Genomic DNA, 12,899 nt, shown 5'->3' with positions numbered 1-12,899 from the left:
AAATTTCTTTGTGAAAAATTTTCTTCTTGAAAAACATTCAGGAAAAAGTCGATTAAAACGAGTAAGACTGAACCTGAAGAGTCCTGCACTGCAAAAACACGACATTTTACCCAGGGTTTTTATCTAGTTTCTAGTGTAAATATCTTAGTACGCTTGAAATAAGACAAAACTGACTTAAAAGGAACTTTTCAGCAAAAATTAGGAGATTGTTTTATGTCTATAATTCCTTAATACTGATGAAAAATTACTAGTTCCACTGGCAGATTATTGCTACGTCTGACAGGAGTAAATTTTCACCAAAAACCTCCGAAATTTTTAGATTAATCACAGACATTTTGTAGAACAAACAAGAAAGTTTTGAGCTTGAAAAGTCAAAAACGTGGTAGAAAAAAATCTCAGGAGTTTTGAGATGAATCTCTGAAATTTTCTGAAATTTTCAAGATTCAAAAGTCAAAAATGTTACATTTTTGAAAATCAGAAATTGCCACGTTTTTTCTAGAAAATTTCTGAGATTTTTTTCCCCCAGAAAATTTTCCACTTTTGGAGCTTGGAAATTTCTACATTTTCTCAACAAAATTTCTCAGATTAATCTAAACATTTTTGAGTTTCTTGGCAGAAAAAATACCATATTTTTCATCAGTATTAAGGAATTATTGACTTAAAACAAGCTCCAATATATTGATAAAAAGTTATTTGTAAGTTTGTTTTGTCTTATTTTAAGCATACCTAAATATTTCCACTATAAACTACACCAAAACTGCTTGGTAATACTTAGTTTTTTTCCAGTGTGTGCAACCCAAACTGGTTCCCAGTTAGTGTCAAAGTGTCTTTTTCTCTCAAAACTGGTCAGAATAAAGGTTTGAGTTGGCTGCTGTCTCTGTAGACAACCACTGTTTGCAAAATAAATAAAGTAGACACAATTAGCAGAAGAAGAAGAAAAAAAATGGCCACTTTCAGAAAAAGAAAAAAAAGGTGCGATCACATTTCCAGGCTGCGTTTGGGCCTGAATTTGGTCGTGATCGAGAGCTGGGCTACGTCACGCAGGTGGCACAATCTCTGGTCAGTCTCTGTTTTCAACGCTGCAACAATCCGCTTAGAAACTTCTAGAGGGGAAAATACGACCTCAGAAAGCTGCAGACGGTTAGAGGAAAACAGCAGGAGGGGTTAAAAAGAAGCAGGAGGAAGAGGAGGCAGGCAGGAGAGGAAGAGGGATGAGAGACAGGCAATCTTCTCACAACAGCACAAATCCTCCAGAAACGGCTCGTGGCAACTTCTCTTCAGGCACTTTTCTTCAGTTTGGGTTCAGAAGGAGCTGGCCGGCGGCGTGATCAGCCTCTTCCCAATGTAAACACTGACGGGAGGAGCAGAGGAACCGTCAAATTGGGGCAACAGAACCAGCTCCATTTGGTTGTAGCTGCCACTTCACCCACATTGAGAAAGAAATTGTGTTTTTCTGTCACCTGTCTGTCTTGAAGTGTTAAACTTACAGAATAAATGTAAAAATCTCCACAGAATAAGAATGAGCCTAAAATATAAATATAATACTTTGTATTGTAGTCATTATTTTCTACAATTTTTTCCTAATTAAATATTAAAAGTCATGACGGGGCCCAAATTTGTATTGTGCTAGAACAAAAAAATAATTTCAAGAGCCACAAATGGCCCACGCGCCTCACTTTGGACAACCTAAAGTTTAGAGCTTTCAAACATTTTCATGAAAGAAGCCGATGATTGAGAAAAATCAGTTCCACATGAACGCAGGGAGCGTAATGTAAGCAAATAAAAACTTTAATCGTTTTGACTTCAGACGTTACGGCGCGTTTCGTTCCTGCTCAAACCTCGGCTTTACTCTGACTGCTGCAGCACATGTTATCAGAGGCAGCGCAGCAGCTGCTGCACACTGCTGCTGCAGCTGCTGCAACTGCTGCACCGCTCCCCTTGCTGGTTGAACTGGGAAACTGCACTGGTTCCGGTTTAATCACAGGATCAGCAAAAAAAAATTAATAAAACAGCAACACAGTTTGTGTAAAACATCTGAAAATAAATGAAATAATAAATATATAATGGATTCCTTCAATAAAGTTTGCATTATGTAATCCTGCTGCCCTGCTAAAAGCCCGACTTCACCATAAAATCAAAATAAAGCAGTGAAGTTTGAGGTTTTAAAGAAACAAAACATGGACTAGTGAGTACTTCTATAGGGACACCAGAGTTTAGCCTTTTATATAGAGACAAATATGCTAAATTGATATAAAAATACAATATTGAACCTGAAAATGAAGCTAAAGTTGTTAACTGAGTTGTTTTCGACTACAAATGTGGCTGAAATGATTAATCGTCTATTAATTTAGTAATTGATTAATCGTTAACTGGAATATATAAACTTAAATAAAAAGCAATTGGCTAATAGAACAACACAATCAGGGGAGTAGTTAAGACAAAACTGTACAAAATATACAAAATAAAATGAAGAGATTTGTTTTTAAATATGTTTTACCAAAAACACCAACAGTGGAACTTTTAGCTTCAAATTCTGTAAAAAAATGTAAATAAAAAGCTACTTTTGTTGTGCAATTACTAATCAGTAACTGAAAAAAATCATGAATAAAGATAACTGAAGCAGAAAGAGCTGAACTTCTCACTAAAATGGCTGAAAGTCTGCAGAAAGTGCCATTTTTTTCTACCCGATTAATCGATTAATCGTAACAATAACTGATAGATAATGTATTGGTCAGTTAATTCGTACCCCAGGCCCAGAGCGAGGATGTGCGATAGCAGCAACGAGGGGATGAAGACTTTGAGGAACTCGGCAGAGAAGATCCCGCCCTTCTTCATGGCGCTGGTCTTCCTCATGCTGAGCATCACCGAACGACGAGGGTGGCGGAAATGAAACTCCCTGGAACAGAAAAGATCGCACACACACACACACACACACACCTTAAACACACACCTTAACATTAACTCTGATCGTTTCATCCATCTGGTAAACAAAAATCATTTTGGTAATTCTAAATTTATTAAAACCAGAGACATTTGGACTGATTTCACTTCAGACACTGAGGAAAAAAAAGGTTAGTGTTTCTTTAAATCAGTAGTTGGAAGGAAAACATTTAATGCTGCTTGATGTTTGTTTTAGTTTTCAGCTGTAATTATAGATAATTATTAATAGAAATTCCAGTCACACTGTTTTAAAACAAAACGATCCATGAAGGTGAATCTGTTCACATGCTTTAAGACAGGGGTGTCCAAACTGCGGCACGGGGGCCATTTGTGGCCCTTGGATCGATTTTTGTGGCCCCTTTTGTGCAATTCAACAATGACACAAATGTGGCCTTTTGTACTTTTTTTAGGATGAGATTTTTTTCTTAAACTGAAAATGTTAAATACAAAACAAAGAATTTTTCTCTTCATAGTCTATTTTTTTAGTTTTTGTTTATATTTGTCGTCGTGTCACAAACATCTAGCGAGTCGTTAGTAAAAAACAGAAAATGAGGCCTTATATACAGACATTATATTAATGTTTTTGAGTTTAAAACCATTGTAAACTTAAAAAACGTAAAATAATAAAGCTAAATGACGGTTAAGACAAAAAAATTTTATATATTGTTGTTTCAGTATCACAGTCTCCTCTGTATTCAGACTGACCATTTCTTGTGCACAAACATGGACCCGGACGCCTGTTGCTATGGAAACGTGGGGAGACCTTACTTGGGGGGAATGTTTTCCGGTCGACTGGACCAGTCGGCGACCCAGTCTGCGTCCTTCATCAGGATGTCCATGTCCCTCTCCTTGTCCAGGGCGTCCTCCTCGGACTGACGGGAGCAGGAAAGGCGAGTTATCAAAAACACCGCAAGATGACGGGGAGCAAGATGGCAGCAGCACTGGCGTTTCCATGGAAACGGGACGAGCGGAAGTGTCTGACCTGGCTGTCTCTTCTGCCGGTCGTGTCCACGTCGAAGATAATCTGTCCCTCGTCCTGGGGAGAGTGGGGCCGCGGCGGGCTGCGCCGTGAAAAGCAGCAAACAGCAGAAACCAAAGAAAATCTGACTGATACAGTTTAATAAAGACAATACCGCAGTTTCACCGATTAGTTTTTACAGCGTGAAAACGAATCTGCCCTTCCTACTGTCACACAACGCTAATAACTTCTTACTTAATTCAGAAACATTTAGCTCAGACTCATAAAACTATTCTGGATCATGATACACTGCAAAAACACAAAATATTACAATGTAATTTAAATTATACTTTCTAGTGCAAATATCTTCGTAAACTTGAAATAAGACAAAACAAACTTACAAGCAACTTTTCAGCAAGATGTAGATTATTGTTTTAAGAAAGTAATTTCTTAACATTTATTAAAAAGTAGTGGTTCCACTGGCAGATTATTACACTTATGACAAAAATATTTTGCAACAAATTAAATATTATGCCAGTGGAACAAGTGCTATTTAATCAAAATTAGATAATTATTTACATTAAACAAGCTCCTATGTCTTTTTGAAAAGTTACTTGTAAGTTATTTTTAAATTATTTAAAGTGCACTAAGATATTTACACTAGAAACTAATCCCAAATTACTCTGTAATATTTTGTTTTTGCAGTGTATCACTATCCAGAATAGTTTTTATTTTATTTAAAACTCTCATTAGACTTAAAAATTAAGTTTAAAAAAAGGTTAAAGTTGTTTTCTAGTCAATTGTTACTTTTCTGGCAACTAAAAATCAATCTAAAACCAGGTCACTTCAATAAAGAGCTTTTAAAATTTAAAATCTGTTAAATTTGGCCGACAAAAATCTAAATTTTGGGTCGGTCCCATTTTTCTGCCTGGGGAAGCATATTGAGCTTCGTTACCATGGTAATCTAAGAGGGATAAATAGATCTAGTTTTGTTACTATGGTGACTTGCGTGGCTACAAACAGACCCTGCTTTGTTGCCATGGCAATCCAAGTGTACTCAATAAAACTCATCTTCGGTAATTTATCAGATTGTTGTGTTGTCATGGTGATCTTGGTGGGTTTAAATACATCCAGTTTTGTTACCATGGTAATCTAAGTAGGTTTAAACAGATCAGTCTTGGTTACCATGGTAATTTAAGTGGGCTCAAATAGATTGTTGTTTTGCCATGGAAATCTAGGTGGGTTTAAATACATCCAGTTTTGTTACCATGGCAATCTAAGTTGATTCGAAAAGCTCCGTCTTTGTTACCATGGTGATCTAAGTGGATTCATATAGATCCATACTTGTTGCCGTGGTGATCCAAGCTAGCTCCAGCAGCTTTAGCTTTTTTAATAACGAAATCTTCAACTCAAAATAGCAAACCACACTGGCAGCGCAAACGGAAGAAAAAGTAAAATAGTAAATGTTTTTCAGCACAGGCTCCCTCCTCACCTTGACCTTTCTACAAGAGAAGCTGAAGTGGAAGAATTAGAGGATTAAGTGAACTAAAAAACGCTCCATGATGATATTGTTACTCAGAAAGCTGCTGAGTCGGCCTGCTGATTCAGCGTTCTTGGCTTGAAAACATCGTAAGATGTCGACTCACTGGTGGCTGTAAGTCCAGCGGCTGATAAAATCCTCTTTATCGCTCCAGAGGCACATGATGTGTCCACAGGATGAAGGGTCGCATGTTTTTAACACGCTTCATAAAACACTGACCTCGTTGTCAACATCGCTCTGGTTTTATCTTCCGTAAATAAAACTGCTGACCTTTTTCTGACCCTGGACTTCATGACTTCATTGTTTTTATTTAACTGACAGAAAATGTTTTGTTCTCAATGAGGGAAAATGCATCAGAACATTTCATTAAAAACAAACCGTCAACATAGTTTATGAGACCATTTCTGAAACTTCTCCAAACTCAAACTTTTCGGTTGTATGTGAAAAATACAAATTCACAAAAAAAGATATTTCCACAGACTGAAAGGAAGGACGGATATTTTTTATATTTCCCTTTGGTTTTCAATCCTGCAGTTTCTAAACTTTTCCTACAGTAAAATTCAAACATTTCCAATTAGACACAAAAACAAAACAAATAACAAAAAACTGTTTTAATTCACTGTTATATAATTTATTACTGCTCTACATTCTACAGCAGGAGCAAGATAAACTAAAATATAAATAATTTTTATGTTTTGAAATTTCTCTCTAAAAAACCTCAACAAAACACTAATTAAACAATTTTAATAATTTTATTTAACGTGTAAAATATAAGCCAACATTTATTTCAGTAAGTCATTCATGATAAATGTTCCTACTTTTAAAATGATTGACTATTATAGTTCCTTTAGTCTGTTTCTTTTGTTTATTTTTTCTGTTTTATTCTGTTTTAATGTTTTCTGAATGTTGTTAAAAATGAGAATTTATTCTCAATCAAGTTAACTAGTTAAATAAAAGCTAAAAAATGTAAAACATAAAGAATAATAAATATTGTTAAAATGTTATTGCTACGTTTTATGGCAAGGATGTCAAACTCTTGATCTCAAAGGGCTATAATGTGTTGATAAAACCCGTTTAAAAAAGTCTAAAATATGAATAAATATCCATTTCTGTCTTCAGTAAGTACTTATTAAAGTTAAATCATATTGAACATCTTTCCACATTGATGTTTTCAGGCAAAAACTGATTCAACTTGATTAATATAACAATATTTAAGCGCAGAAGGTTTAGAATCTAGAGGGCCACATAAAAAGTTATGGCGGGCCACATTTGGCCCCCGGGCCTTGAGTTTGACACACGTGTTTTATAGAATTTAGTAAATAGAAATAATTTCGGTATTTCCTACTAACCTAAAACAAGAAATGTTTCGTCTAATTTAACTTCAGACATTGAGAAAGAAATCTTTTTTAATTATTAAAAACATCTGATTTCAAATGTAAATAGCGTTTTCTCTTGAAAAGAGTCCAAAAAAGCGCGATAACATTTTTATTATTATTCCCCTTTATTACAAACCTATGCAGTTTGAATAATCAAGCACTTTCCAAACCTGGAAAACACCTGACTGAACCTCCAGGTTGTTCCAGGATTTGTTTTGGCGTAGCTTTTCCTGGGCCTACCTGTCGCAGGACGAGTTGCTGCGGCTCGACTCGTGCTGGGCGTCCAGCAGGATCTTCTCCATGTCTCCGTTGTGGATGGAGGAGGACGACGGGACGTGCTCCAGCCCCCCCACCATGGCCTCCTCTTCCTCCACCTGAGGAAGGGGCAGCAGGCCCGGCGCCGGCCCGGCCGGCGAGGACGACTGGGCCTGGTGGGTTCTGTTCATCTCCAACTCCACCCAGGACCCTGCGAGGAGGAACCGGACGGGTAATTAACTCCTTTATGTTTTCCAGAAGGTTTAAACCAGGATCAATAATCAGAAATGACCAGAGAAGAAGAAATATAACACAATTAACATGGTTATAATTATAAAAATCACTCAAAAAACAAATTTGTTTTCATTTAAAGTTATGTAGGCCTTTAATAATCACTAATTTTGCTGGAGGATAAATTGTTTCAGATGTTATCATGATAAATGATAATATTGTTATTTTGAGACAATTTTTAAGTGATATAAGAACAAATTCTAAATATCAATAAACTTTCAATTTTAATAACCATTCAACACTGGAACTGGAAAATATTTTAAATATCCAAAATAAACACAACAAATAAAATGATTTATGAAAACTGTAAACAAATATATCCTTCAAAATAAGAGCTTCAACTGAAGATTTTTATCATCCAGTTTTTCATAGGAAAAGAGAGAAAAAGGGACAATAAATCATAAAAATAGACTTTATTGAACTTACCTTAATTTACTGATTTATTGCTTATTGTGCCAGGCCTTTTGTGATTTTACTATCAGATTTATCAACTTTCAGTGAAATTCAGTTTTAATTTTCACAGTATTAAGATTTTAAAAAGAGAAAACCTGTAACAGAGTTTGAAAATAATGATTTAAAAGTCAAACTCACCATAACTAATTTTACTGGAGGATAAACTGTCCCAGAAGTTATTGCAATAAAATGATGATATTGTTGTTTTGAGATAATTTCAAGTCACTTAATGCAAGAACACTATCTCAAATATCAATAAACTTTCAATTTTAATAAACATTCAACACTGGAACTGGAAAACATTTTAAATAGTCAAAATATATAAACAAAACAACAAATAAAATTAATTAGGAAATCTCTGTAAACAAACAAAAACAAATAGTTGAGGCCAAAACTGAAAAACTGAAATCTTTTATCATCCAGTTTTTGGTAGGAAAAGAGAAAAACAATTAATCATACAAAAGGAAATAATTGAGTTTGCTTTAATTCATCATGTGATTACCTGATTTATTGCGACAGGTCTAACAATCAACAACTTTTTAATGTTATTTCTGAGCTTAAACTCAAAAACTGTCGTGTTTCTGATAAGATTTGAGTCACGATATTTGATTCAACAAACCACTTTTATGTCTAAAATTGTCAAAAAAAATAAAATGAAATTGGCACTAATTATAAACTTACAAAACCTGTGCTAATGTTCTGACATTTTGTGACAATAAAGTTGGTCTCGTTAAGTCGGTGTAGGAAAGTTTTTCACTTATTTGTGAGGCCAGAGTGTGGATGAGAAATAAAGCCACCAGACGGTTGGGTTCTATTTATTGCAGCTGGCAGTAAACGCTGGCCTGTGTAAGCAGACGTTGGCTGGGGAATAAAACGCTCCCACCGGCTCGTACGTGAGCTCCGGCATGGACCTGCAGCTCAGACGGCAGTGGTACAAATATAGAGGAGGAGGAGGAAGAGTAGCAGGACGAAGAGGAGGAGGAGGGACGGCTTGTTACAGACGCTTCAGAGTAACAAAACAACGAGGAAGAGCAGAAACACGTAAACAGGAAAACACGCCAGAAACGGAGAAGCTGCTCCTCTGGCCAGCAGCCGGGCTCAACCTGCAGATTACGCGGCGGACCGCGGGCCATTGTGCCGGCCCGGTGGGCTAAAGCCGCGTTGCCATGGCGCCCATCGCTCAGAACATTCTGGCCAGACGGACAATATCAGCTGCTGGATCGTGATGTGACCTCTCTGCTGGACCAGAGGGGCAGATGGGAGCAAAGTAACATGTTTTATACCAAAACAGAGCAACACGGACGGGAGTATGAAGAATAATCTGAACATGAACACAAGATTCACCAAATAATCTAATTAATCCAAGAGTTAGAAGATTTTCACTGCAAAAACACAAAATCCTACCAAGTATTTTTGGTTTAGTTTCTACTGAAAACATCTTGAAATAAGACAAAAACTAACTTACAAGTAACAATAATTTCTATGTATTGATTAAAAAGTACAACTTCTATTGGCAGATTATTTCACTTATAACATGGAAAAAATGTCTTGTTATAAGTAAGATAATCTGCCAGTGAAACCAGAACGTTTTCATCAATATTAAGGAATTATTTACTTAAAACAAACTCCTATTTCTTATTTAAAGGTTACTAATAAGTTATCTTTGTCTTACTTCAAATGTACTAAGATATTTTGCCTGGAAATTAGGCCAGAAATACTCTGTAATATTTTGTGTTTTTGCAGTGCAGGTTGAGGTTTATGTGCCTGAAATAATTCATGTTTTTTACTTCAAAATTTAGGCAAAGAGCTCAATCAGATTAGAAGGTGAAAATCAGTTTTCTAAAATGGATAAAAGTCTGGACTTTTTATTTAAACAAAGGATTCTCAAAGTGGGGTCCGAGGGCCATTTGCGGCCCTTTAGCTGAGTTTGTGCGGCCCCCTTGACTAAAATTCAAGTATAAATTAAATAAATTAGGATAAAACTTTTAAATTGAAATCTAATTAAACAAATGTTAAATGAAACAGAAAGTTATCATCTTCTCCAACATTTTTGGTTTTCTTTTCCATTTTCATGTTAATAGTACAACATCTACTCATTGATTTATACTCTAAAGTACATCGTGGTAGGCCTGTCGCAATAAAAATTTCACTTTTTATAAATTGTCCCAGTAATTATTGTGTTAAACAATTTTGTGACCATGTTCAAGTAATATATTGATAATGGCGTAAAACTACCAGAACACTCGACACTGGAAGATATTTTAAATATCCTAAATAAACCAAAAACTATAAATAAAAAACAAACACAACTGAACCCATAAACACAATAAAAACACAACTGACCTTCATAAAAATATTAATCATCAGAATGGAAATTAACGAGCATATTTTAATTTATCATGCGATTAATTGGTTAATTACTTATTGCGACAGGTTTACACTTTGGTGCACCAAAACCTGCCTATAATTTATGTTTTAAAACTTAGTTAAAAACAGAATTTTGTTTCAAAATTAAGACTGATTTATATACTGTTTTTACTGATGAGAATAGATGAAATATTTTTCAGTTTTCTTTAATTAACCCCAAAATAACAAGCAAACCAGATGCCTTTAATTTAATTTAGCAAAAGCTATTTAAATTTCTGGATCTATGATCCCATAAAGAAATCCGATTACTTTATTTGTTTAACTGATCTACTTCATACTTAGTTTATTGTTGAGTACTACTGACAACATTTTCTCCGAGTGAAAGTACCCCTGCAGCATGACACTGCCACCACCATGCTTTACAGTGGAGAGGGTCCGTTCAGGGTTACACTGCACACAGATGGGCTGCGTTTACTAATTAGAGAGATTGATTGCACTGGGTTTTATTTAGAGAATGAGACTAAAAACATAAAACATTAAAATTAAAACATGTTTTGCTTCATCCACCTTTAACTAGCGTGAACCATGCGACTCCCCCACCTTTCTCATATCTAAAACTTCAGTCCCCTTGTTGTCATGACCATAAATAGCAGGCCAAGTCACAGCCCCCCCCCCTAAATAGTGCTGTAAAACATTTTCCAACCCTTGTTAGCTGGGCCTGAGTCAGTGCAGCAGTGTAATATTTAGTGAACACCTCATAGTTTATGTCATAGTTGTATCTTACATACATATTAATCGGTTATTTACCTTATAAACCGCTGTTATTAAGGGCAAACTATCAAATATTTGCGTCAGTTTCACCACGTTGGACATCTTCCAACTAGGCCTGTTGACAAGAATCCAGCCCGCCTCCAGGGAAGCTCTGATTGGTTCACGTCACTGCCACTAACAAGCTAACTGTCGCTCCACAGACTGTCGATAAACACGGAACATTACGTGCTAGGCCCTCCCCCTTTTCTGAGGCTTCGCTTGCAAAAAAAAATACATAAATGTGAAAATTAAACCACTGTTGTTGACACACGCCGATCTATAAACGACTTTTATTTATAAACCAGAGTATTTAGAGACGGTAGCAGAGGGGGAAAATAGCCTTACGGATGTTTTAGGGCATCGGGTTGGTAGCAGTTAGCTTACCGTTGAGCCCCGAGTCTCCGTTGTTGTCTGTAGAAGTAACGTTAGCCGCGTCGGACATGGTGGTTCCGAGTGAGGAGGGAGGGTTGCATTAAGAGCTACAACTGCTCCTTTATATACACATTCAGACGAGCTTTAATGTAACCGAGCCGAGGCGTCGTCAGCCCTGGGCAACAGAACCAAAAAACTGAGACGCCAACTCGAAGCGCCGTTTGTTATCGTAGGCTTAGCTGGGCTACAAGCAGCTGCAGACACCAGCCAATCACAGCTCATCGGAGGCGGGGCCGTGGGATGACGTAACAGCCTCTGTTTGACACGACCGGGGTGGGTACGGAGTCAGATTACGTAACGAGTTAGAAAAAAACCGAAAAAGATGGGAAGTCGATTTATCATATTATAGTTATATGTAGTTAAAGGAAACAGCTAGACGAGAGAGTAGTTTTCAGAAAACATAGCAAGCTCAGGGTTAAATAAAATAAAATAAAAATATTTTTACTGCTGTCTAGTAAACATTTAATCACCTAATATAGCCTAGGGAGGTCAGCAGATCCACAGAAAAAATGAAATATTATCTCTAAACAGCTGAAAATCCATTTATTTTAAATAAATTTATTTGAAAAGAAGTATTTTCGAAATAGCTGACATATTAGCGATTAGGAAAAAGTGTTTTAGATAGCGATATCTACATTTTTAAAATTCCTTTATATTACAACCTGACTTGCCATATTTCAGATTCACCTTTAACTCTGAAGAATGTTCTACTTTTACAAAAATAAATCCCAATACTTATATTTTAAAAAACAAAACAAAACAAAAAATATACATATATATATATGTTTCCAGAGTTCATTATATGCTACAATGTCTTGCCATACAGAGAGCTAACTGTTAGCTTGAAATGTATAAACATGGCATCTCAGTTTGCCTCGGTCGGTGGGGACATGCATGCCCCCACGTACACAGTCACGCCTCTAACCCGATGAGAGCTTCTTCACAAACTCCTGTAACTGGACCCCATCAGAGCAGATTTCAATCCAATGACGGTTCAAATCCAAGAACTTTTCCATGACGCCTTTGAGCAATCTTGTTAAAAATAAAAATAGTAAAACCCAAACAGACTTCTTATGAGTTGAATTTTATGCATCAGAAACTAAATTGTGACACTAAAAAAGTTCCAGTAATTGAATTTAAAAAGTAAAACTTAATTTTGACCTTATAATACAGACAAATCTGGAATATTTAGGCTTTATAAGCCACAGAAGGTAAATTTTAAAGGCGCTGTAGCCAAGTAGAAAGTTTAGTGAAAGGAAAAAGTGTCAACAGGAATGTCTTCAACTTCAACAGCGACATGAGGACGCTGTTTTATCTCAGTAAGTAACCTACTTTTTTTTTAAGACCTCACCTATTCTACATGCTAATTCACACTAAAGAATAGTTCATGTTCATCTACCACATGTTTTCCTTCCACAAACCTTTCCATCAATAGGCTTGGATAAAGCTCTAAATGCTTAATCAGCTTATTTTCTGT

The 12,899-nt window shown here is 36.0% G+C and overlaps 1 protein-coding gene across 1 annotated transcript; it reads right to left on the bottom strand.

The window, feature by feature from the left end:
- Positions 1-683: 683 nt before the first annotated feature.
- bnip3lb (BCL2 interacting protein 3 like b) lies at positions 684-11,623 on the bottom strand. Its single transcript, XM_028026053.1, has 6 exons — positions 11,375-11,623; positions 7,055-7,280; positions 3,923-4,001; positions 3,709-3,812; positions 2,747-2,896; positions 684-1,351 (listed from the first exon to the last, which is right to left on the bottom strand). The coding sequence occupies exons 1-6, from the start codon at positions 11,430-11,432 to the stop codon at positions 1,303-1,305; spliced, it is 666 nt and encodes a 221-aa protein (XP_027881854.1). The 5' UTR covers positions 11,433-11,623; the 3' UTR covers positions 684-1,302.
- Positions 11,624-12,899: the final 1,276 nt, after the last annotated feature.

The sequence above is a fragment of the Xiphophorus couchianus genome, chromosome 8 (genome assembly GCF_001444195.1).
Source record: "Xiphophorus couchianus chromosome 8, X_couchianus-1.0, whole genome shotgun sequence".
NCBI classification, from domain to species: Eukaryota; Metazoa; Chordata; class Actinopteri; order Cyprinodontiformes; family Poeciliidae; genus Xiphophorus; species Xiphophorus couchianus.
Note: the sequence above shows the minus strand (reverse complement) of the source record. Positions and strands in the feature narration are given on the sequence as shown.

Excerpts from the sequence above, each read along its gene's own strand:
- bnip3lb (XM_028026053.1), bottom strand. The coding sequence starts at position 11,432 with ATGTCCGACGCGGCTAACGTTACTTCTACAGACAACAACGGAGACTCG. Across the intron at positions 7,281-11,374 it reads CGGAGACTCGGGGCTCAACG|GGTCCTGGGTGGAGTTGGAG; the intron begins GTAAGCTAACTG and ends TCCTCCTCGCAG. Across the intron at positions 3,813-3,922 it reads CCGGCAGAAGAGACAGCCAG|TCCGAGGAGGACGCCCTGGA; the intron begins GTCAGACACTTC and ends TGCTCCCGTCAG.